This window comes from Ceratotherium simum, chromosome 11 (genome assembly GCF_057802395.1).
Source record: "Ceratotherium simum simum isolate JZ-2026a chromosome 11, ASM5780239v1, whole genome shotgun sequence".
Lineage (NCBI taxonomy): Eukaryota > Metazoa > Chordata > Mammalia > Perissodactyla > Rhinocerotidae > Ceratotherium > Ceratotherium simum.
The window spans coordinates 16,075,946-16,101,099 of record NC_141910.1 but is presented as its reverse complement, the minus strand read 5'-3'; the positions used below and the strand labels follow the sequence as shown (position 1 = coordinate 16,101,099).

The following is a 25,154-nucleotide window of genomic DNA, read 5'->3' as shown; positions in this document are numbered from 1 at the left end:
CAATAATAGCCTTTTTTCAATCTTGGGACTCATCATTTCATCAGGGAGATTTTCTTTTATTTTCTAATAAATTCTATCCAGTTCTCTTCCTGGAACTCCTATTGATTACATATTAAACCTCCAGAATTGGTCTGTATTTTTTTCCCTATTTTCTCAATTCTCTTCCTGGAACTCCTATTGATTATATATTAAACCTCCAGAATTGATCTGTATTTTTTTCCCTTCACTTTTGATTTCTGTTCTAGAACATTTCCTTGTCTTTTAATATTCTCACTGAATTTATTCATATTTTAATTTCTTGTTCTGACATTTTACTAGTATCCTGTTCTAGTTTCTTGAATACAGTATCTTCTTTTATCTGAGGATATTACAGTTCTTGGAAGTTTTGTAATTCTCGGGAGTTGCTTTTTGTTTAGATTTACCTTTCACAAAGTTTTTCTCAATTTCTGGTGATCTTTGGCTGTCTTTATTTAAAAGAGAAACATTACAAACCTATCTGGAAGATTAGTGTACATGGACAGGGCTTACTGACTGGCACACTCCACTGCAGGATTGGTTGTCAGTTGGCTTTTTGGTGGGGACCCTCAAATGTCAGCACTGGTCTTTTCTCTCAAGAGTTTAGTTTTCCACAGAAGGATCCTCCAAATCCTGCCTGGTATGTATAAGTGTGGCTGTTGGTATTCTGGAGCTGAACAAGGATAAGAGCTAGAGATCTCATTTATCTAGTATGTAAAATTGTGCTTAATCCCTATTTTCTGTATAGCATTTCACCCTAGCCTAGTAACCCTGAGTCAGACGTCTACTTTTTCCTTTTTTAGTTCAATTACTATCAAACTAACTTCAGCCTCCATTTTAGAGGCCATAGTGTAAATCCTATTTAATTGAGACACATTCAAATACATTTTATTAAAGCTTTTAAATTAAAATTTATTGTTTTTGGAGGTATGTTCTTCAAGTTCTAAACACAACAGTCAAAATGCAGTGACTGGAAAAAATGTAATAACCCCCTACAAAAAATGATTTTGGTTTTATAAATCATCACTCTTTCATGGAAAGGATTTGCTTTTTATTTCCTATAAACACATTTTATTTTTCCAACTCAACTGTAACCTCAAGGGCACCCTATTAGCACTTAGTAAACCTAACTCTCTTTGTATAATCAATCTAGTCCTTATCAACTGCCTTCTCAAATGTAATAGAACTCGAACACACATACAAAAGGAGGACGAGCAAGCACAGGGACAAACAGAAGAATAAAACACTAGAATGTGAATCTCATTTTCAACAGGGAGAGAATATCAACGAGGAAAACGAGATCCTGGTTTCATAATAAGTTAAATCTACAGAATGCCAATTCTTTGTGGTATTAAACAGTAACCAAGTGCAAACCATGGTTTCTGAAATAAGATTTTTTAAAAAAATCTAACAAATATCTGGGTGAATATAACAATATGGCTAGATCAAAAGAAAAAAAAATCTCTCACACACAATAATCACTGCAAGAAGATCCCATAGATTATAGAAAACATAAAAGAACTTTAATATCCAAACAGTCAGGGCAAAGACTGGATTAATGACCCAGTAAGTGTGAATCACTTCAGGTTCTTTACAGTACCAGACATATTTTAAAATAAAATCTGAATGCATACTGCAGAGAATGAAATCATTTTTAAACTTTAATTTCCATACTTGAATACTAATACCAGTATGATTTTTAGACTGAAAAATCTTTAAATGATGTGTTTTAACACTAAGAGTAAGATTTAAACTAAAGTTAGCAATGTGCCTGAAATGTGAATTTGTTCAGTAGTAACCTTTTCATCTGAGTAATATACCACTTTCTTCTCAAAAAGTAGTCAATGTACATTTTAAGATTTGTGCAATAAGAATAGATACTGGCTAATAAAAAGTGTTGTTACTACTTGATAAAGTCAAAATGAAAGAAAAACTGTATTTTTGCTTAAATTATTTATGCCCAAATAATTTACCCTGCATTCCACAGATGTATAGGAAACAAAATATTTTTGAATAAGAGAAAAATAATGAGGGTCCTAAAATAGAAACATAAGCCAGAGGGATCTAAAAATAGCTTCCTGATAATTTATTTTTTTGAGTATTTCATTTAAGCTGCTTTAGGTTGCATGCCCTGATCTGTAGAAATTAATAAGGAAATAAAATTTCCAAGTATTTAGAAAATGTACTCATTTTCCATAAAGCAACTTTTAATGTATCAACACTTAAAAATACACAGTGACTTAATGAAACATCAGTACAACTGCATAGAATTGAGCTGTCTTTCCTGGGCTCTGGTTTATAAGAGTATTGGCTTAGAGACCAGCTTAGAGTCATTTGCTCCTACCTGGAAGGTACCGGCCAGGAAACCTGAAGATTTCACAGGCCTTTTCTGTTTCTAAATAAAATGCTAGGAGCTCTCTGAAGGTCTTAAAAACAACCAACCATCCAAATATGTATACTGGGGACCTTTCCCCTTTGTGAGTCAAGGAAGAACAGAGTTTGTGCCTTTCACTGAAAACAAAACAATATCTCCCACAACTCTTCTAAGAGACTCTGAAATGTACTAGAAATTTCAAAACTAGAACACTGCCATCAAAGATTAAAACTCTTAATGCTCGGAGCCACCCCAAAATAATAAAATTGGGAACTCCAGGAAAACAGGTACCAAAAGAATCAAAATAACGATTGCACTGAGGATTCTCCTCTTTGAAGGCTGTTTAAGGAGGTAGGATTTTAAGGGTTTTTTTTGTTTATCTTTTGGCCTCTGAACATTTAAAAAATGCTTTGCTCGGCTGGTCCTTCAGGCTAATTTTGGAGTTTACAACGAACCCCAAGCCTGACATAAGGATTTTCTACAGTTTCACAGCTATCATTTGTACATATTAAGTTGATTTACTCTTTTTGAGTAAATATAGCTAGAAAATGGCAAATTAATATATTCTTTACATACAACTTTGTGTCTCAAAATTCTTGAAAAACAAGAGCAGATGACTTTGTATTCAAAGACTACCAAGGTGTGTATTTGATATTCACAAGCAAAGAACTTAAAACCTATAAATGTCCTGTCAACTTTGCATGATGCCTTTAAGAAGGAAATGACATACAAAGTTTGCTAACTGTGCAAAGTATTAAATTGCTATAACATTTTACATAATGAAATAATACATGTAAATGTAGAAGCTGACACATGAAATTAACACGGGTTCAAAAGAACTTATCACATTTCAGAGATTTTCTTTAGTAACAAGTTTTTGTTTTTATATTTCCTGGTACACAGCAAAGTTTATCACAGAAGATAAAAATCCTTTTAAACAAATCCAACAGGGAATTCTTGAGGCACCTTCTCATATAAAACACAAGATGAATGCAATTATCAGTCCATCTGAGAAAAGTTTTCAATCTAAGTGAACGTCATTTTTTTCATTTAAGTATATTTTACAGAACTTTAATAAGGCAAGACAAATTTGTGAAAAAATGTAGATACAAAAATGATGTAAACTAATAATTTATATTTAAAAACCCCAAAGGGAACACAGTGGAGATGGGACAGTTCAAACGATGCCTTTTTTTAAAAAACCTAAAACAGAATTGTGCACAAGCTGAAGATTACAAAGAACTTCTACACTCTGCACAGTTTTGGTTGTTCGTTTTTTTTACTCTTTATATTACATGTTTAAATCATATCAGGAATGCAAACTAGAACTTCATACTACCTTAATGGAAAAAAGTTCAACATTGTGCAATTTTCTGCCTCTTAATTTTAAAAAAGTGGCAGCAATCCCTGCATTTGTATTTGAAACAAGGATCTGAGAAACTTTATCAAAAAAGGTAATGAAGGCAAAAATTGGCAGACATCCAGCATCTTGTTTCTTTTTAAAACAATGTGGATGATAAGTAATTTCATGATTAAAAAATGAATCTTTTAAATAAATACATTGTATCTGACATTTGCACTGACTGATTTGATAAATCTTTAAGTAAACAACGGCTTTACTACAATCCCTGTAGCCTCAAGCCTCTGGCTTTAGATTCTGGAGTCCTTTTTCACTGGGTTTCATACCCTGCCACTCGATACCCTGCAGGTTGATTAGGCAACATGCTGCCATTCTGTCCTGGAGGTGGCTGCACTCCGTAATTTGGTCCCATCCACGGTGCAGAAGACTGTGTCTGACTGGTAGAGAACGTCAAAGAGGCAGAAGGCAGGGGAAATTCACTGATTAAAATAAAATGTAATGCCAAGAACAAATAACATATACATGGGAGAGATACTTTTTCTTAAGCTCAAATATAAGAATAATTGTTATGCCAGGGAAAGCAAAGGCAAAAGTTTTTTCTCTTAAAAACTAGTATCCTCATAGGTTTAATTTGTGCAGTTTAATTTTGTTAGTTTAATTACAGCTAAGGAAATACCCTTAACCTGTAAACATTTATCCCCTTTGACTCAGAAAAAACTCATCTCTCACTTCAGAAAGGAAAACTGTCCATCTGGGTTAGACCCATGTTGAACAACCCACTACCTAAAAGAAACTGCATCATTTGGTATGATAAGGACTAGCATTTATATTACTCAAAGAAGAAATTAAAACAATTATTAGCATATGTAAGCTCATAAATTTTTTCAACATTACAAATACAAGATTCTTTTTAATAAAAACTGCAAAGTATTTTAATTTCCGGTTTATTTTTAGAAATTTAAGTAAAATTACGTAATTGAGGGTGTATAAGGAAGCTTCCATATAACAATGTATGAACAAACTCTTTTGCACAGAAAAAACCATAATGAATAAAACAACTAGCATCAAAATAACTGTATCCAAGGATGGCTAAGTGAGCATTAGTCACATAAAAAGCTGAACAATTATTAAACTCTTATTTTCTTACTGAAATATTAGTTGATTCATTACCAAGCATTACCAAATTCTTATAATACTGGTTATATCTCAAAGCAACGTATTTCTAGGCAAATCTTTAAAGAGATACTTAAAACTATAAATTAAAAACCACTCTAAGCAAAATCCTTCAAAGGCTAAAGCTATGCTTTAAACAAGAGGGCCACATTACCGACTAATTACTTAAAATCTCTTGCTAAGTTCCTGACATTTTCAAAGGCTAACAATAAAGGAAAAGAGCAAATATGCTTACTTAAATCCCTGTTGGTTCCACGCCTGGCCATACATTCCATATGCAGGTACTTGCCAACCATTAGGCATATACTGGCCGATTTGTTGTGCATTTCCATACCACTGGCCCCACTGGCCATAAGCTTGTGGATATCCAATTTGATTCTGCTATTAAGTAAAATTATAACAGATAATTTAGTATTATTTGAAGTTATATGTACATATATAGTCCTAATATACCACAAATACAGAGCCATAACACATAGGGCCATCATTACAATTAAAATGCAAGATAAACAAGAGTTTAGAAAGTGACTGCTAAAAAAAAATGTGACATATTGCTGTAACTCTATGTGATGCTATGAATGGCATACTCTTTGTAATGCAGGCAGTAGGTAATGCCCTAGTAATAAATAGTAAACTCAGTATAATGTTTAAGTGTTTTGTAAACTATCCACATGACTGTTTCCTTTAGATAGGGAAGATATAGAGATTACTTATTCCTATATTCGGTTTACTTAAGAAACATATACAGTCATGTACCGCATAACGACGTTCTAGTCAACGATGGACCACATGTGCAACAGCGGTCTCATAAGATTAGTACCATATAGCGTAGGTGTGTAGCAGGCTATACCATCTAGGTTTGTGTAAGTGCACTCTGTGATGTTCCCACAACAATGAAATTGCCTACATTTCTTAGAATGTATCCCTGTCGTTAAGCAACACATGACTGTAGTTTAGGATTTTCTTTTCTTTTGAGGAAGATTGGCCCTGTGCTAACATCTGTTGCCAATCTTCCTCTTTTTCTTTTTTCTCCCCAAAGCCCCAGTACATAGTTATGTATCATAATTGTAGAGTCGTAGCTCTGCTATGTGGGATGCCACCTCAGCATGGCTTGATGAGCAGTGAGTAGGTCTGTGCCCAGGATCCAAATCGGCGAACCCTGGGCTGCTGAAGTGGAACACGAGAACTTAACCGCTATGCCACCGGGCCAGCCCCAGGATTCTTACTGCTATCTTGGTGCTCCATTTACAATTTACTTATAGACATCTCTGTGGGATCAAGTTTGAACCACTAAAGCTGCCTGGAAAAACAAAAGCAGCAAAATCTGGAAGAAAATGTCAAGGCCCTAAATATATTTATAGTTTTATTTTTGTTTCAATTGAGTCAAGCATGTTGTGAGTTCTCCAAATAGTATGTGAACAAATCTACCGAGTATTAAGAAAAAATTTAATACCCTGTTAGGTATGTTGGAGCATTTTAAAATCCACTGTATGAGCATGAGTCAACTGAGGCAGTCACACACATGTCCCAACTGCAATCCATGAACCACCACTCTGGAACTATAATACACGTAGGAAGAGCCCTTATATACTATCATTTAAGCTAGAAACTTATTAACAACGATTATCAACAATTTCATTTTAAAATAACCTTATTATTAGCCCAGCAATTACTTTGCAAAGTCTCTCACCTGTTGCACAGGATTTATCATATCAAGTGTTTCTTTGCCCCAATAGCATTTCACAACATGACCTTCAATGGTAGTTCCATTAACAGAGACAATTGCATGTGCTGCACTTTCATGGGAATTGAACCTAGTGAAAACAATATTAAGAATCACCAACATAAACTGTTTAAAATACTTAGGAATAAAACCTATTTTTAAAAATCAAGTGGAACATGAGGTAAAATAGGCAGTTCATATAAAACAATCAATAAAATGGCATCTTTTCATTGCTATTTTTTTTCCAAAGATCTTGTAGTTCTGGAGAAACTTCTTTTAATAGAGCATGTTTTACTGGCCTTGTTTTGGAAGGAGGGAGCTAATAAAAAACAGTGGCAAATACTGGGGAAAGTTCTATTTCTTTATAACCAACATAAATTTTCAAGAAAACCACTAAGTTAAATGTTTAAAAATAATTTTAGGGGGAAAAGTTTAAAAAAAAAAAAAAAAAATACTCTTACCGAACAAATGAATATCCTTTATCTGGAAAGACTCGAATTTCCATTATTTGTCCAAATGGTGAAAAAGTCTGACGCATTAGTTGTTCTGTTAGAAAACAAAAACAAACCACACTACATTATATTAAAATCCTACAAATATTAAGCTTTTCTTTTTTTTTTTTTTTTTTAAAGATTTTATTTATTTTATTTTTTCCCCCCAAAGCCCCAGTGGGTAGTTGTACGTCATAGCTGCACATCCTTCTAGTTGCTGTATGTGGGACTCGGCCCCAGGATGAACGGAGAAGTGGTGCCTCGATGCGCACCCGGGATCCGAACCCGGGCCACCAGCATCGCAGCGCGCGCACTTAACCACCAAGCCACAGGGCCGGCCCTAAGCTTTTCAATTTAAAAACGAATCTCAAGATGCCACACAGGTAAAGCTCCCATACCTGTTAGCCCAGAAGTGACACCTCCACAGTACACAGTACAGTTGCTTGGACTAGACTGATTTACGACCTCATCATATGATAGCTGTTTGGTGTTTGCTGGGGAGGCAAAGTTTTATATTTTTAATTCGTTACATAAAATGTTCAGAAAGACAAAAGCAGCATTAACTACACTACTGCAATGGTAATATTTACCTTGTTATATAATACATATTACATTTGAGAATTAAACCTCCCCCAAGATTGTCTAAAAAATTACCCAGTATTTTCTATTTAATAGGAGACTTGACATTAGAGATATCAGTTATTATTTATAATTACAAAAATGAAAACTAAGTACATTTTTGAATAGTAGTCTTGATTTGCTTCTCATCTATTTCTGCAACAAGTCTCCGGGGAACAGGTCTAACATTTAAAATCTAGTGTATTTTCCTCCAAAATTCCACATTTCCTTTTCTTCTCCAATACACCTACACTCATATGTACTCTTTGGAGCTGGAGGCTTTCGGGTTGCCCAGTTAGTTCTGATTTGTCTTCCACCAAGCCACTGGCCACCCATCTGTTGAATGGCGTTTTCAGCATCCTGTTCCGCATAACATTAGAAACGACAAAGAAGCCACTATTAGTTGATATTAAACAACTGTTAGCAGTAGAGAAAACTCATGGCTGCATTTCACAAATATTTTTTGAATGAAAATGCTTTATGAAATACACAATATATGATAGTTTTACTAAAATGCAATAGTGCTTTTAAATTACCTTTCTTTTATTTGGATAGCAGACTTTGGGAATGTTAATCACCTGAAAAAGTCCAGAGCCCAAAAGCCCTTAGGAGGTGGCTATTATAAAGTTCATGCAACAACTCAGACTATTATGGATGAAAATCTCACTTTATACAATCCAACAAGCTTGTTAATGATAGTATTTGGTTTCTCATTCATCCAACAAGTAAACATTGAACAGCTATCATGTGCTAGGCAGCACGTTAAGTACCAGGGATATGATGATGAATGAAGCAGACAAGGTCTCTGCTGTCATGGAGCTTACATTCTTTTAGGGGGACAAACTAAGTACAAATCTTGGTAACTGCCATGACAGAAGCAAAAGACTGAGATGGAGAATATGCACATGGGGATCTACTTTAGACAGCCTCATTAGGGAAGGTCTCTCTGAAATGTCATTTTAGCTGAAATTGGGAGGAATATGAACTAGCCAAGTCAAAACACTGGAGAAGAAAGCCCTAGTAGAGGAAAAAGCATTGCAAAGTGTGTGAAGGCAGGAAAGAGTTTGATTTGCCTCTGAAGCCTGTGAAAGACAACTAGTTTCAGTGGAATCTAGTGAGCAAAAAGGAAGGGTGCCAGAGGAAAAAAACTGAAAGATTTTAAGTAAGAGACTGTCATGATCCAATTTATGTTTTAAGAAGGCCATTCTTAGTGCTAGGAGGAGAATAGTTTAGGGAGATGGGTAGTAAAAGGAAAAAGACACTTTATGAGACTAATCCAATATCCTGACTTAAAAACACGTTGGTGGTCAGACTATTGCAGTAGCAGTAATTTAAAGGAAGAGTCAACAGAATGGGCATAGGGAGTTTGTGTGCACAGTAAGTACAAGGGGAGGAATCAAAGATAACTCCTAGGTTCCTGCTTGAGCAGTAGGGAGGACAGTGCTAGCATTTACTGAAATGAGAAGCCGGGGAGGGAGGAGGGGAACAGGTTTGAGGAAGAAACAAAGAGCTCCATTTAAGACACTTGAAGTTTGAGGTGTCTGTAAAACATCTAAATGAAGACCATTGTTAATAAGTGTGGAGCACAGAGAAGCAAACAGAACTGGAGATATAAAATTCAGAGTCATGAAGACTAGAGAGACAAAAGAAAGCATCCTGGGACAGAGCCCTGAAAAACAGCAAAATCTGAAAACTGGGTAAAGGAAAAATTGCTAGCTAAGGTGACTAAGGAGTAGCAGCTAGTGATGAAAGAAGAAACCCACAAAAGTACACTGTCACGGAGCCAAGGAAGCAGAAATCAAGAGGTAAACTTGGAAAAGAGTAGTGTTGGTAGAAAGTGAGAATAGAAGCCAGCTTGGAGTGGACTGAAATGTAAATGAGGTGCAGCCTGGTTTGCATATGTCAACTGTGGGCTTAACCTAGCACAAAAGAACAGGCCAATTCAAGGCTAAAAGCCACTCCTAAGACACATATAAAAAGGAAATGCATATTCTTAAAAAGAAACAAACACTGTTTACCACACTAACCAGTTTGAGCTCCATGAGATTTTTTTTTTTAAATAATTTTATTTATTTATTTTTTCCCCCAAAGCCCCAGTAGATAGTTGTATGTCATAGTTGCACATCCTTCTAGTTGCTGTACGTGGGACGCGGCCTCAGCATGGCCGGAGAAGCGGTGCGTCGGTGCACGCCCGGGATCCGAACCCGGGCTGCCAGCAGCAGAGCGCACGCACTTAACCGCTAAGCCACCGGGCCAGCCCTCCATGAGATGTTTAACTACTGTTGTGGATTGAATTGTGTCCTTAAATTGATATGAAGTCGTAACTACCCACCCTCCCCCAAACTGTGAATGTTACCTTATTTGGAAATAGGGTCCCTGCAGATGTATTAGTTAAGATGAGGCCATACTGGATTAGGATGGGCTCTAAATCTATTATAACCTATGTCCTAAGAAGGCGAGAAGCCGATGTGGACACCCAGAGGGAAGAGGGCCATCTGAAGACAAGGCAGAGACTGGAGTGATGCAGCTACAACCCAAGGATGCCAAGGATTGCTGGCGACCATCAGAAGCTAAGAAGAGAGAAGGAAGGATTCTTCCATAGAGCCTTCAGAGGGAGCATGGCCACGATCACACCTTGTTTTGGACTTCTATCCTCCAGAACTTTGAAAGAGTCAATTTTTGTTGTTTTAAGTCATTCAGCTTATAGTACTTTGATATAGCAGCCCTGAGAAAGAAATACAACTACTTGCTCACAAAAGAGGGAAAAAAACTTTTTATAGGATGTGTTGTGTGTGTGTGTGTGGGGGGGGTTGTGAATGGGAGATGAAGAAGTGGAAGCATATGCAAACAACTCTTCTGAGAAGTTTGATTCTGAACTATAGCAGAGAAATGGAGATATAGGTCAAGGGATATGGGGTCAAGTGTCGTTTTAGTTAAGAGATACTAGAACATGTTTTTTGGTTGATGGGAATGATCCAGTGAAGAAGGAAAGACTGATAACAAAGGATAACAAGAATGAGCACAACAATTCCATTTATAAAAAATGTTCTCAACAGGTAAATCTATATAGACAGAAAGTATATTAATAGTTGCTCAGGGCTAGGGGGAGAGGGTATAGAAGGAAAAGGATAGTGACTGCTAATGAGAACGTAGTTTCTTTTTGGGGTGATGAAATATTCTCAAATTGTGGTGATAGTTGCATAACTATGTGAATATTCTAAAAACCACTAAGGGGCCGGCCCGTTGTTCAGATCCCGGGCGCACACCGCCGCACTGCTTGTCCGGCCATGCTGAGGCAGTGTCCCATATATACTGGAGGAAGATGGGCATGGATGTTAGCCCAGGGTCAGTCTTCCTCAGCAAAAAGAGGAGGATTGGCAGATGTTAGCTCAGGGATGATCTGCCTCACACACACACAAAAATAAATAAATAAAAAATAAAAACCATTGAACTGTACACTTGAGTGGATTTTGTAGTATGTGAATTATATCTCAATAAAGCTGCTGTAGAAAAAAAATAAGCACAGGATCAAAGTCCTTGAGAAGGCAAAAGAGGTGGGATCCCACTCATAAGTGATTTGACCTTTTTCAGGAAGGACCTTTCCCCCACTGTAATAGGAGGAAAAGGGGGAAGACGGATGAATTTTATATAGGTTTGGTGGTTGAAAGCTGAGGGAATTCCCGTTTGATAGTTTCTATTTTCTCAGTGAAGCATAAGGTTGTCAGCTCGGAGTGATGACAAAGAGTGAGAAGTATCTGAGGAGATAGGAGGGGGCCTGGAATAGTTATCAAAGAATGGGAAATCAAACTTACTAGAGAAACACAGGTTTGCAAAGATAATATCACGTACTCATCTAACTGTGTGACCATTAAATTAGAAGCAAAACCAGTTGACTCAGTTTTTCTCCAGCAACATTCAGTTACTTTAGCAGGCAGAAAAGCTATGTTCAACCAGTATTGGGGTTTGCCTAGCACACACAACATAGGAAAAGAGGCAACGGAGTTGGGGGTAATTGCAGTCAAGGCCGTGGCACTTGGTAACACCAGACAGTGCCCGTCAATCACATATCACAAATTTTATAGAAGCTGAAATGTAAACTGGAGAAGAGTAAATGAAATCACTTTCTCAGTTATACCTATCCGATGGCCATCAGGATTCAAATCCATCTGGCTGACTTCAGAGGCCACACACAGACATCTTTTGCTATATGACTCTATTTCATACTAAATATGCATTAAATAGTGATTTTTATATAGCAGGGGCCTATATTCCATAAACTGAAATGGAAAAAATGAGTTCCTGGCCCACCCAAAGCCCCCAACCTATTTCCCCAAATAGCACAAAACACTGATATCCTATATATGAATCCTCTAAGGAATTCACACTAATTGTGGCTATCGACCCATTATATGAAGTATTTTTCTACTTTTGCTAAATATTATGCAGTGATTAACAGTAAAGCTTTCAGAACCAACTCCACTTTCATAGTTTTTATTTTCTCATCTCACAGAAAAAAAAAATCTTACAAAGTGGGACACATACATGACAGAAGTTTTATCTTTTCACCTCTCATGTTTTATCATTTCCAACTTTTCTTCTAATACATGGATTTTTCCCGAGCTCTTAGACTTACTCGCTTTCTTCACAGGTTTTTCTATTTTCTTAGAAGACATTTTCACTTGATGAGAGGAAGATGATAGCTACACTGCTTAACACATTTAAACAATCTGATCACAAGATATGATGTTACTGTGCAAACAGCTAAGATACAGTTGCAGTACATTCTAGTTCTCTTGCCTGAAGTTGCAAGCCACGTAAACATTTTTAGGGTAGATTTTTGATTTGGAAAGTAAATTTTGGGCAAAATGGTTGGAAGCTGTTATAGCAAATATCTGGATAGTAAGAGCTCATAGTGAAGAATACCCAGACATTAGTTCCACTGTGAGCAGACACAGGAACTAGAAAAAACACAGTTCAACACTATTTGGCATAACTGCAAACAAATATATCTTTAAAAAACCCAGAAGAAACTGGCATAATAACTGATGCTCAGAAATTTGACCTGAAGTCATCAAGAAATGATATAATATCTGTTTCAAATACTCCATTTAGTAAAGCAAAGCCTTTCTAAAATACATTTCATACTACCAAAAACTTTTAACGCCTCATTCTAAGACACTCTTACACAGACAAGTATAGTGTTTCTGTACTTATCATAGGCAAAGTCACAACACAGAGGCAATACAATAAAATCTAAGGTTAATGAAACCTTACTGTATTTTCCAAGGTTAGTGTACATAAATTCTCCCACCATTGGACCCTATGTTTTAGGAAGTGTGTATCTCTTTAACTGCATTTAACTGTTTTGAACATTGAGTTATCACACTAAAAAATTTATTTATTTGAATTTGTAATATATTTACAAGGTTCAAACTTCAAACAGCACAATATAGTGAGAAGCTTCCCCTCCTGCCCCCGTCTGCCTAACTCATTACCTACCCCTAACAGGAAACCCTGCAACAAGTTTCTTGTTTCCTATAGAGGAAAAGAAACACACACACACACACACGTCACATAAATATATGCTCCCTTCCTTTTTACACAAATGAGCTTTTTCACCTAACAATATACCATGAAAATCTTTCCATCATCAGTACGTACAGGGCTTCCTCATTCTTTTTTTATTTAAACAACGGCACAGTGTGGAAGACATGCCAAAGATTTTATCCAGCTGTCACACTAAATATAAGCCTTTTCCTTACTATAACCTCTCATTTGATAAACTGCACTATCCTTCCTTTTCTCCACAAAAACCAGAAATTTCAAGTCCATGCAAATTGGTGTTCAGTAAATGATTGTTGAAAGAAATGATGAGACATTTTCAAATATGTTAATATACAATTTTAAAAAACCCCACACATTGGAGCATTTCATTAGCTATTTTTAAATTATCATGGGAATATAAAACAGGGAGATAATGAATTAAATACATAATTGAGATTTTCAATATCTACCTTTGGCTGAAATTTAAACACTTCTACTTTCTATTTTCTGAAAACATTTTATCAGTATTTTGCATGCATCAGATGATAAATACATATTGAATAAATGACCCAACAGGAGAAAGAAGATATCTTTTAGTGAGGGTGTTAATTACCAGTGAAATGAACAAATGGCAGATGAAAGAAAAGATTAATAATTAAAACAAAATGAGTATTTTTATTCCTTACTCTTAGAGCACTGCACATGCACTTTTTATTGAGCTCACCCATTTGTTGAAAAAGGAGACAAAGCCATATCCCTTAGACTTTCCTGTTGCCATATCTTTTACCACTCGGGCATCTCTGAAATTAGAAACAGTCAGAAGTTTAGGTTTGCAAACTCTCCTCTGGATATCAAGAGAGAATTTCATACACAACTCATTTTCATGTTTCATCTTCATTAAAATGAACCTTTAATGCAAATTCACCTTTTATTCTATAAAATGTATCATGTATTAGCAAATAAGGCTTAATTTTATAAACATGCAAATCAGTAACTTCTTAAATATATACGTATACATTGTACAGAAATTGCCTCCCACTTCAAAAGGTTTTTAAACTTTTAAATATTAAGCATGGTGAAAGCAGCTATTCAGATGAATTAGTTAACCTCTTATAGGGTTCCCAGGCACATCAGATGAATGGCTTTCTTTAACCATGCAATTTATAATTTGCTATTTCACACCATAAACTACCTAATTGTTAAAAAATAAATAGAAAACTGAAAACTAAAAGAATGAGAAAGTTGCATATTCCCTGAATTAATTAAATTATTTCATTTTCTCAGATCAATTCATACCCCCCGTTTGGACTATGGGTAAATTTTGAGAACTTGACATTTTCAGAAATGCTAAATCATTGAAGAAAAATACTAGACACACACTTTAGTTTTAAACTATATAAGAAAAGATTTTATACTGAATTTTAAAATAGCAATCACATAAGATTGATTGGAAACTACGAGATATAAAAGCAAAATTTTAAAAAGTCAGAAAGTAAAAAAGCACGCCAACATTTATCCACTGTGAACCGTAGCTTGTAGTTAGCCAGGGCAATTCTGTCCATTCTTCAGAGATACTCTGCAAAATAACCAGAGCCCTATTATTTGAGATTGAGTAAAAAAACCCAGCCATGATAGCTAAAACTCCATACCTCAAAAAATTGGACTCAAATTGTGCTTCACAGGCAATCTGCTTTTAAGTTAGCCAGGTATGTCACAATGCTTGTTCTCTCAGGACACATGAACAAAACAGGCACTTTTACAACAAAAACCCAAGTCAGAAAGCCATGCAATATAATTTTATATTAAAGAATACATAAGCATATTTTGATCAATTTAAGAGTGATTTATTAAGTGTTTAGGGTCAAAATGACAAAGAAGTGGTGGTAAAAAGGGAAAATGAATGTAAGTCACTTCTCAATATGTAAAAATACTTATTAAATTATCTGTATGGTACACATGCATTTAATTTGGTAGATGATTCTCTTCTATACCAAAATTTGTTCGACTACCCTGAACTCAAGGAACAGGAAGACTTTAAACTGTATAGAGTAGGGAAAGAAAGTACTATTTTTTTTATATTAAATATTTTAATAGGACACCATTGACTGCATACCTTCTATAAATCAAGCACTGTCACAGGATCTCTACAGAGAATATCTGACTATCATAACCTTTTAATATATAGTTATCAACTTATCTCCTTTAACAAAAAAATCAGGAAATGATGCTACCAAATGAAAATGGTTCTTGTAAATTTAGGAACACAAACTCCTTGAGTAGCCTAAAGCTTAGACATTATACATTACGTCAACTGAAAATTGTAAAACTTCAAGAAAGGCCTTACCAAGAAAAAATAATATATACATCAATAATCATGGTTAACCATAAGAAAATCTACAGATTATAATTATAACAACATATTTAATAAGAAATTATTGATCCATGATTAAAAAGTCATGAAATTACTAAAATTTGAATGTCATTTAACTTAAACTCACCAATTGTTAAACAACTTTTATCTAATCCCAAACTAAAATTCTCAGGTTTTCAGAAAAGCTACTTGGATCAAAATCAAAGCATTTAACAAAACAGCTGTTTAATCTGGTAAAATTTTAGAATTTTTTTTTCTTCTTAAAGTTAAGTTTCAGGAAATGTTAGCCTTAAGATATACTTAATTCTTACTTATTTCTGAAAAGATTCTCTAAGGAAGAAGCAGCAAAGATCTAGATCAGGGTTCTTTAATCTTTCCTTAATCCTTTTATGATCCTGTGACTACTCTGAAAATAAGATAAAACTTACAAAGATACTCCACACCAAAATGAAAACAAATACAAAAACCTTTGAGAGGCCAAAGGCTAAGACCTCCAGGTCTAGATATTTGAAAGCAAGCTAACCATCATCAAATCCTAAGGCAGATTAAAAGGAACAATCAAGAAATTAGAACTTACTTATTTTTCCTAATCAGTTCACACAAAGAAAAATGCCACCTAACAGAAGAGTTCATTTATAAACCCTTATCTTGTGACTGCCTTTAAAATTGGCCCCTTATTTATGACCATTCCTTGGTCACTACACATTTTTATCCTCCTACCAATGAACTAAAACTCTTCAAATGAAAACTCCCAAAATTCATCACCAATACTATTGGCATTTACTTTCCAGTCTCCTCACCTTCTCATCTCTGTTGTTGTTCTGTACACCAAACCAAACCAAAGCTAGTGTTTCCTTTTTACTACTCTTCTAGCTGGAACAATAATAAAACAACCAGAAACCCTAAAAAATTTCTGTTTTCCAAATTCACCAACTACTTCCAAGAAAGTACTATAATGAACTTACTATTCTTTATTATGGCATGCTTTTAAAAATATGAAAGTTCTTTTATGATGAATACGACCTTGAGTGAGCTATTTACAAAGGGCCTAAACTGCACGATTAATAACAAATGAAAGCAAGACAGTGCTGTTAAAGTTTCTTTTTGTTAAAATATATTAACACAAAATGCATGGTATCATAGAAGTGCCCAAAGGGTCTAAATTCCTTAGTCACAGCACAAGTTTACTAAAGATTATCACCAAGCTAACAAGACACTTGTACAAAAAGCAATATGTACAATATAGCAAATTTGTCTCTTAAAAGCTAATGCGAACTGAAAAAGAATTTTAAGATAATTGAAGACCAAAGATTTACTTATCAATGGGAAAACAATCTTTGGCTGTTAACTGCTTGAGTAGTCTCCCAACAATGTAATACATTATATTCAAGTGTTAAAATTAATGTCCAAAATTCACAATAGATTTTCAAATTACTGTTACATAAGATTGTTTCTAATTAAAAGCACTTTAAATTTATCTTCTGTTACTTACGATATTCTTCCAAATGGTGCAAAAGCAGCTTTTATATCTTCAGTTGTAATTTCGGGACTGAGATCACCAACAAAGACATGGAAATGATCTTATAAGGGGAAGGAAGGGGAGGTGAAAAGAAAAACAAAATTTTAGAATTTAAAAAATACTAAAATCTATTCAGTAAAGTATTCTTAAAATAATTTATAGATTAAAGTATAAGTAAAACACTATCCTATATCTACACAAATCCTATCAATTTTAAACATAGTGAATCAAGGTGACAATACAAGTAAGATTCTCCTAAAGACTGTGATATGTCTAACTGGAAACTGACAGTTATATTTCTACTTACAGCCAATTATTATACTGTTCTAAGAAAATAAACTAATAATATATAATAAGTTTTGCAAAAAAAATTAATGACTTAATCACCATTCTAATAGTAATTATTTACATTTATCCCGTTTACCACTATATTAAAGCTTTACACATTAAAATAAAATAGTGGTATTGTGAGTTATGTAGACTAGATTTGCCTCAGTTAAGACAATTTACTGAAGCTAGCTACATGATATATTTGGTTTAACCATATTTTGTGAAGAACAATCAAAGAAATACCTTGCATTGCAACAGTTTGATGTTAAAGTATTTGATAGTTTTCTCAAAAGCCAACAGTTTTGGTTGCCCAGACATTACACCATTCAGTTTATGTGAATCCATGTGCAAGTGAACTAAGACTGAAGGCAACAGAATGAAAACAGTAATCCCTTCACTTTATATCAGAGCCATTAAAAAAGCATTGGAGAGAAACAACGATCTCATATGTGAAGTTTTTCAAAAAAGACAATGCTCAAAAAAAGAAACACTTTAAAAGTACAAAATAGTTGTATCAACACTTTAAAATGGACATATATATCAACTTTGACAAAGTATATTTGGAAAGAAAAGTTACCCCCACTTGGCAGGCCATAAGCAACATATTGGGTTGCCATTTGGGAAACACAGTTTCAGGAGCAACTCAAGCAATCGGAAGATCTGGGTATGAAGCACAGATTGTGACCTCAAGGAAGTAGGGTATCTTGCCCTTTAGGTGGTGAAAGTATTTCTAAGGCATCAGCTGCTACCAAGTGGGTCAGAGAGCTTGAAATAGCACCAAAGCAGTGGACAAGCCACACTTGGTCAACACTGGGAAGAAGGGGGAAAAATATTGCCAGAGACACAAATAGAAATACAACCTCCTCCCACCCTCCTCCCCCCCAATATCAAACAAAAAAACTTCAGGTGGTTAGTGAATACCCTTTCAAGAGATTTCATTTTATGTTTAAGAAGATACAATTACCTTGTGAACGCTGTGTGCTGACAACGGTACTACCTGATGACAAAGATTAGATTTGTTCTTAAATTTATTAACACAAACACATTCAATCATATCTTAGGATAACGATCAAAACATTACTGCAAACATGTATGATGTTTATATGCTTTACAATAAAACTACTGTGTACAATAAAAACAAAAGTTCAAAGAGTATAAAATATACTTACTGCTTGTATCTTTCTTTTGACTGCTGGGGGTCGTTGCCCAATTCACTTTGACTTCCTAAAAAAATTTTTCTACATTTATACTCCATAATAAAAAAGCTCAAAATAAGATATTATAAGATTTGCATCTACAAACACATAGGAAGGTATATGTTTGAGATGAAACATTCAAGGGGATACCAGTTCTGGTCAAAGTTTCAATAGTTATCTTTTAACCTACACTTATGCAAATAATGTTGACAAATGCTAATTTAACATACTTCTCTGTTAACACTCAACTAACCTTTCTTACCTAAAGTACCAATAAATTTTTTTCCTTTTATTCTTTCCCATTAGTATCCAGTCTTCCTAGATGTTTCATCAAAGCTTGAGTAATTCAACAAATATTTTAGTATTTACCACGTGCAAGGCACCATGAAGAATACTAACATAAACACGACCTCCAAAAGCTTTATCTCATCTTTTTAATATTAAACGTGAAATTTTGCTGTAAAGTGAATACAACGCTTCTAAAAAGGAAATAAAACTATACACAACTCAAAATTTTCCAGTGCAAGTCACCTTTAATTATGATAGCTTACCTTACCCATTATCTTCCGCCCATTCATAGCAGCTAGTGCTGCAGCTGCATGACGATGCTCATAAAACTCCACAAAACAATATGGATCATTTCCAGCTGTCTGTTGAAGAAGAAAGATAAAAGCCAACTTTAAGTTTTATACTCTTATTATCTGAAAATTACGTAAAGTTTTATACATCTCAGTTATCAGGCCATGAAGAATGAAAGGTCCATTCCACAAGCAAATCTTTAGATAAGGAAGTAAACACTTAAAAATGAACTATTTTTATAGAAAGCTATCTTCTTCAACAAGTCATACTATACTACTATACATAACTTAATCTTTTATTAATGATTAAGTGTCCTAATTATGGATGGATGAAATATATAGCTATATATATATATAAAGTCTCCCCATCATCATATAATATAATCATTTCTTTAAGCTACAGAGGTTAAGTTTGACTAGACTCAAATGTCTCAAGTCTTGATGTTGGCTTTTAATGATTTTTCTGTCCCTTCCCTGTTACATGTTACTTTCTATTGCTATAAATGTACATATATCCTTGCTGCTTCTAACCTGCTGAGTAACAGAAAATGTCAGCCAACCTTCTTAAACCTGTTTCTGAAATATAAGTAAATAGGTTTTGAAAACTGAAGAGGTGGGGCCGGCCTGGTGGCACAGCAGTTAAGTGCATGCGCTCGGCTTCGGCGGCCCGGGGTTCGCAGGTTCAGATCCCGGCACGCACTGATGCACCGCTTGTCAAGCCATGCTGTGGCCGTGTCCCATATAAAGTAGAGAAAGATGGGCACGGATGTTAGCCCAGGGCCGATTTTCCTCAGCAAAAAAAAGAGGAGGACTGCCATCAGATGTTAGCTCAGGGCTGATCTTCCTCACAAAAAAACAAAAAACAGAAAACTGAAGAGGTTCTTTGGTAAGTAAAGTTTTAGAACAGGTTTTAGAATGTGGACTTTCTGACATCAATTTCTGCTCTACTTAGGAGTCTCAAAAATTCTCTCCTCTTTTCTGCTGGTGTTCCAAGGTAAGTGAGGTATGATGATAAGTGAAGCCTGGATGTTTCACTATAAATTAAAGAAGCAGAAAAAACATCTAATATTTTACACCTATCAGTGCAAAATACCAAATGACTTTATAGCCCATTTTTAAATTTTTTCCATCATCTTCTAAGCAGAATTGTTAAAGTAAGAAACTAATTCAAAGGACTAGAAGAAAGAAATATACCATTTTGTTTCAAGCACAATTAATAGTTTAAAAAAGTCACTGGCAATGATTTTTAAGAATTTTAGAGCAAGGAGGCAGCTACAAAATTGATGATATTGAGACTATCCATTAGTTTATTTTAAAAACATTAGGGAATAAAAAAATGTTTTAAATATTGTATAATTCAAACTAACACCACACTTAATGGGAATTCTACTACACAGATCAATGTTGACAGGCATCAGAATGTAGTCAGAAAAAGTAGCTTACACTTAAGAGTAGAGCAATCAAATGAAAAAGAACGTTCATTTTACTTAATTTGTACCCTGAAAAAACTGTACTTTTTAGATAAAAAGAATCTAAACATACACATTATCAGCCATTATACTTCAGGGAGCATAAAATTCATAAACATGAACATCAGGCCAACAGTGATTAAACTAGAATTTAGACTAATAATAATAATAATAATACTCAAAGGCATTAATCTAAGCCTTTGAGTGATCAAAATCCAAACTTTATACAAAGTGGCAAAGGCTATAGGTCAGGCAGTCGTTAACATTTTGCCTAGTGGTCTTTACCAGGCAAATATCTAGAATGACCCAGACAGGGAGAGGAGAATAGCAGCGTACAAACCAATGGAGAAGGTTTATATTCAGATCAATCTGGCTTTACATCCTTGCTCTGCCTCATTTCTGCATATATTAAATGGGAATAACATCTGCTTTATAATGTTTCTATCGAGCATTTGTGATAATGCATCAGCATTAAAATAACTAATAGGTACCAAGTATTCCATAAATGCTATTACTGGCATAAGGAAGGAGACTCAGATCAAGGAAAGATTGGTTTTAAATTCTCCATCATTTCCTGTCTCTCTCTCTTATGTTTCTCTATGGGTACAGAGATCTTTTCTTCTTTACCCAAAGGCATACAGATATTAAATGTGATAAGAAAACACTTAAGAAGAGTATAAATGACAAAAACATTTGTTGAATCCATCTATATTATGTGTAGATGACCCTGTCTCATTAGGAGAAAGGTTTAATATTTTAAAATCTAAGACAACAAACCAAAGCCAATTGGCTAAACAATTACTTTTCAAAATACCAAGTAAAAAAGAGTTATATTGGAATACAATAGAAGAGAAAGTAGCAGATACACATATATGATTTTCTTTCTTGGGGAAAAGAAAACCAGAATTTTACAGGAAGGAGAGACCACGAGATAAAAAGATTTCTCCTTAAGGGCTGGCCCGGTGGCATAGTGGTTAAGTTCAGCGCCCTACACCTCCGTAGCCCGGTTCATGGGTTCGGATCCCAGGCACGGACCTACACCTGCCAAGCCATGCTGTAGAGGCAACCCACATACAAAAGAAAGGAAGACTGGCACAGATGTTAGCTCAGGGCTATCTTCCTCACCCGAAAAAAAAAAAAGAAAAAGATTTCTCTTTAGCATTGTCTTTCCCATCAAAAAATTTTTGATTTGTCTTTTTATACACGTTATGATTCAAGATTAATACCAATTAGATGAATGAATTCCATGTTTTTTCTATACAAAAAGGTTTGATGGATGGGAATTGCCACAATGCAAGAAAAACCTGAATCGTGACCCTTAAAAACAAACACTTGCACAGGATCAAATGTCTATTATTTTTGACCCAATCTCCCAATCTAATTGTAATAACTGAATTTCTAGATTAGCCAATCAACTGACACCACAATAAAATAAACAATTCTCATACCTCAATGCACCTTAAAACAAGAGCCTACACACAGTTCTCACCTGCTCTAGAAATGATTAGTTCTATTTTCTTCTTCCTTTACCTAGTAAAACAAATTAAACTCAGTGGCCAAAATTGATTATTACAAATTCACTAAAGTCCCCATGAATTTAGACTGTATAAACTAATTTAAGACTTCCTAGGGCCGGCCCCGTGGCTTAGCGGTTAAGTGCGTGCGCTCTGCTGCCGGCGGCCCGGGTTCGGATCCCGGGTGCGCACCGAGGCACCACTCCTCCAGCCATGCTGAGGCCGCGTCCCACATACAGCAACTAGAAGGATGTGCAGCTATGACAGACAACTATGTACTGGGGCTTTGGGGGAAAAATAAATAAATAAAATCTTAAAAAAAAAAAAAAAAAAGACTTCCTAGAGGCAACGGATTTAAATAATGCATTAAAAAAAGAAGAGGGCCGGCCCTGTGGCTTAGCGGTTAAGTGCGCGCGCTCTGCTGCTGGCGGCCCGGGTTCGGATCCCGGGCGCGCACCGACGCACCACTTCTCCAGCCATGCTGAGGCCGCGTCCCACATACAGCAACTAGAAGGATGTGCAACTATGACATACAACTATCTACTGGGGCTTTGGGGGAAATAAATAAATAAAAATTATAAAAAAAGAAGAAAGTTAACTAAGTAAAATACCCTTACATCCATAATCATTTTGCAGTTTTTACAAGGTCCAATCTGGCTAAAGAGCTGGAGAATTAGAGCTTCTGTCACATCTCTGGAAAGGTTACCGACATATCTGAAACAGAAAGAAAAACAATTTACCATCTTAAATTTGCTTCTTTTGCATCAGTTTCTAAAGTTGCTTACTGAAAAATAAAACTTTGTGAATAGGTAGATCTTTGCCTTAACTACAGTGTTTGGGAATAGCTTATAAAAGCTTGCAAATCTTCAACATCTCTTTAAAAACAGATTTAAGATGTTACTTGCAAATATATTAGACACTGCTAATACAGGGGAAGCTTGTGTGCGTGTGTGTTTTATTCAAGGTTTTGCAAATTAAATCTGTTGTTTCTTTCTAAGCTTCTAGGTTTACCTTAGGAAGATACGCTTAAAAATCTCTCAAAAGAATCATTAGATATACAGAACATTTTATACAATCAATCCTGAGAAGCTTTGCAATTATTTCTACTTCTACAATATCAATGAGTAAATTTTCCTCAATTCTTAATTCACATGATTCCCCTAACAGTCCAATTTAGGTATACTTTGGTTTACACAATAAACATATTTTTGAAAAATCATGGGTAAATCACTTAGGTGTTGTACATGCTCACAAAGGGATGGGAAACCTTTCAATGAATATTACTGATCAGTGGAAGTGGAGAGGGAGTACAAAGATTCCAGGAGAGATCTTTAACAGATAATATGACTTGGTGAGTAACAAACTTAACTAGTCTAAACAGTGTATTGCAAACTGGGATGACATTTATTTAAAAGGTTTATAAATAAACTTTCAAAATGGGATTTTGAAATGAGATTGCCTCTAGACACGTTAGAGGTAAAAGCAATCACTTCTGAAATCAGAGAATGCAGTCTCCCAACAACCATAGTTTCTCATTCTTCTGCCAAGAATCCTTCAGAGAATATGATGAAAGGTATGGACTCTCTCCCCAGAAAACTAAACATCTATACATGCCAGAAAGTGCGGATTCAATTTCTTCCTTCCATTTACCCATTCAACAAACATACTGAGTTCTTACTACAAAGACACCGGAATACGTTAAAATGGCAAAAGGAGAAGTGGTGAGTCTCAGGGAACAATGAACATTAAAACATCAGGTGGAATAATGATACTCAAAAAAGCAACAGCAACATCTAAACAACAGCAATTTTTCCAGTACTAGAGGTTATTATTACACCAAGTTCTTCTTCTGAAAATCAGTAATTAAAGGGAAAGAATTAAGCATTTATCTTGCCTTTTGAGTAGAAACTCCAGTACAGTATAATCTAATAGCTCTAGCTGATGAGGGAAAAGCTCTTCTTTACAGAGAAATGGTAGTCAATAAATGTAGACAGCCAGTATAACAATGTAATGTGTAAGCCCTACTGAAATAACTGATTCAGGCAAGAAGCATCAATGGATGCAAAACCATTAGGTGAAATGTTGGGTGTGAAAATGGATATTTGCAGGGTTTCAAAGTTATCACATAGATTACTTAAAAATAGCAAAGGGAAACCCCCCCTTAAAAAGTAAGAACTTTGGCTGTTTACCACTTTGACCCAGTGATCAAACTTTAAATCATTTTATAGATGGGCAATGAGACATTGCGTACAATATGAATTATACAATATCACCTATGAAGTATTCAAATCAAAAAAACTAAATTGAATCTAGTCAAGCTTTTCTTTTTTTTTTTTTTGTAAGATTGGCCCTGAGCTAACATCTGTTGCCTCTCTTCCTCTTTTTGCTGAGGAAGATTGGCCCTGAGCTAACATCTGAGCCAGTCCCCCACTATCTTGCATGTGGGATGCTACTACAGCATGGCTTGACGAATGGTGTGTAGGTCCATGTCCAGAATCCGAACCCACGAACCCCGGGCTGCTGAAGCAGATAGTATTTAGGGAACCTGAGTTCTATCATTTACTCTTTGCAAAATTGTCTAAGATTTTGAGAAATATTTTCTGAGTGATATACCTAGTTTGAAGATAGGTAATTAAAAAAATAATAAGCTACTTTAAAAAGCACCAGGGTTTGTAATGCCTTTACATTTGTTTATTTAACGTGGCCTGTTGTATACTATAAGCTCCAGGAGCCTCTACCAATTAACTCTACACACAACTGTTTAGGAGAAATGGTCTTCAGAGGAAGTTACACAAACAACTTACTCTTAACCTTTGACATCAATACCGTAAGCTACAAGTAACATATATAACATATTCATACCAAAGAAATCAAATGAC

At 35.1% G+C, this 25,154-nt stretch overlaps 1 protein-coding gene across 13 annotated transcripts in view; it reads right to left on the bottom strand.

The window, feature by feature from the left end:
* Positions 1–1,516: 1,516 nt before the first annotated feature.
* The window catches only part of TIA1 (TIA1 cytotoxic granule associated RNA binding protein), a 28,435-nt gene continuing 4,797 nt past the window's right edge, over positions 1,517–25,154 (bottom strand). For 2 of the 13 annotated variants that reach the window (XM_004435577.3, XM_087436612.1), the window contains exons 2-13: positions 22,893–22,989; positions 19,266–19,364; positions 18,688–18,742; positions 18,483–18,515; positions 17,162–17,249; positions 14,023–14,098; positions 8,006–8,114; positions 7,535–7,630; positions 7,107–7,191; positions 6,613–6,736; positions 5,158–5,303; positions 1,517–4,186 (exon numbers count right to left, since the gene is read on the bottom strand). In XM_004435577.3, coding sequence (XP_004435634.1) covers positions 4,060–4,186; positions 5,158–5,303; positions 6,613–6,736; positions 7,107–7,191; positions 7,535–7,630; positions 8,006–8,114; positions 14,023–14,098; positions 17,162–17,249; positions 18,483–18,515; positions 18,688–18,742; positions 19,266–19,364; positions 22,893–22,989 — 1,135 coding nt within the window. In that variant the 3' untranslated portion in view covers positions 1,517–4,059. Of the gene's footprint in view, positions 4,187–5,157; positions 5,304–6,612; positions 6,737–7,106; positions 7,192–7,534; positions 7,631–7,871; positions 8,115–14,022; positions 14,099–14,808; positions 14,875–14,947; positions 15,052–17,161; positions 17,250–17,761; positions 17,881–18,482; positions 18,516–18,687; positions 18,743–19,265; positions 19,365–22,892; positions 22,990–25,154 lie in introns of those variants that run through there. The other 11 variants (XM_014791442.2, XM_087436611.1, XM_004435578.3 and 8 more) reach the window with 11 other exon arrangements.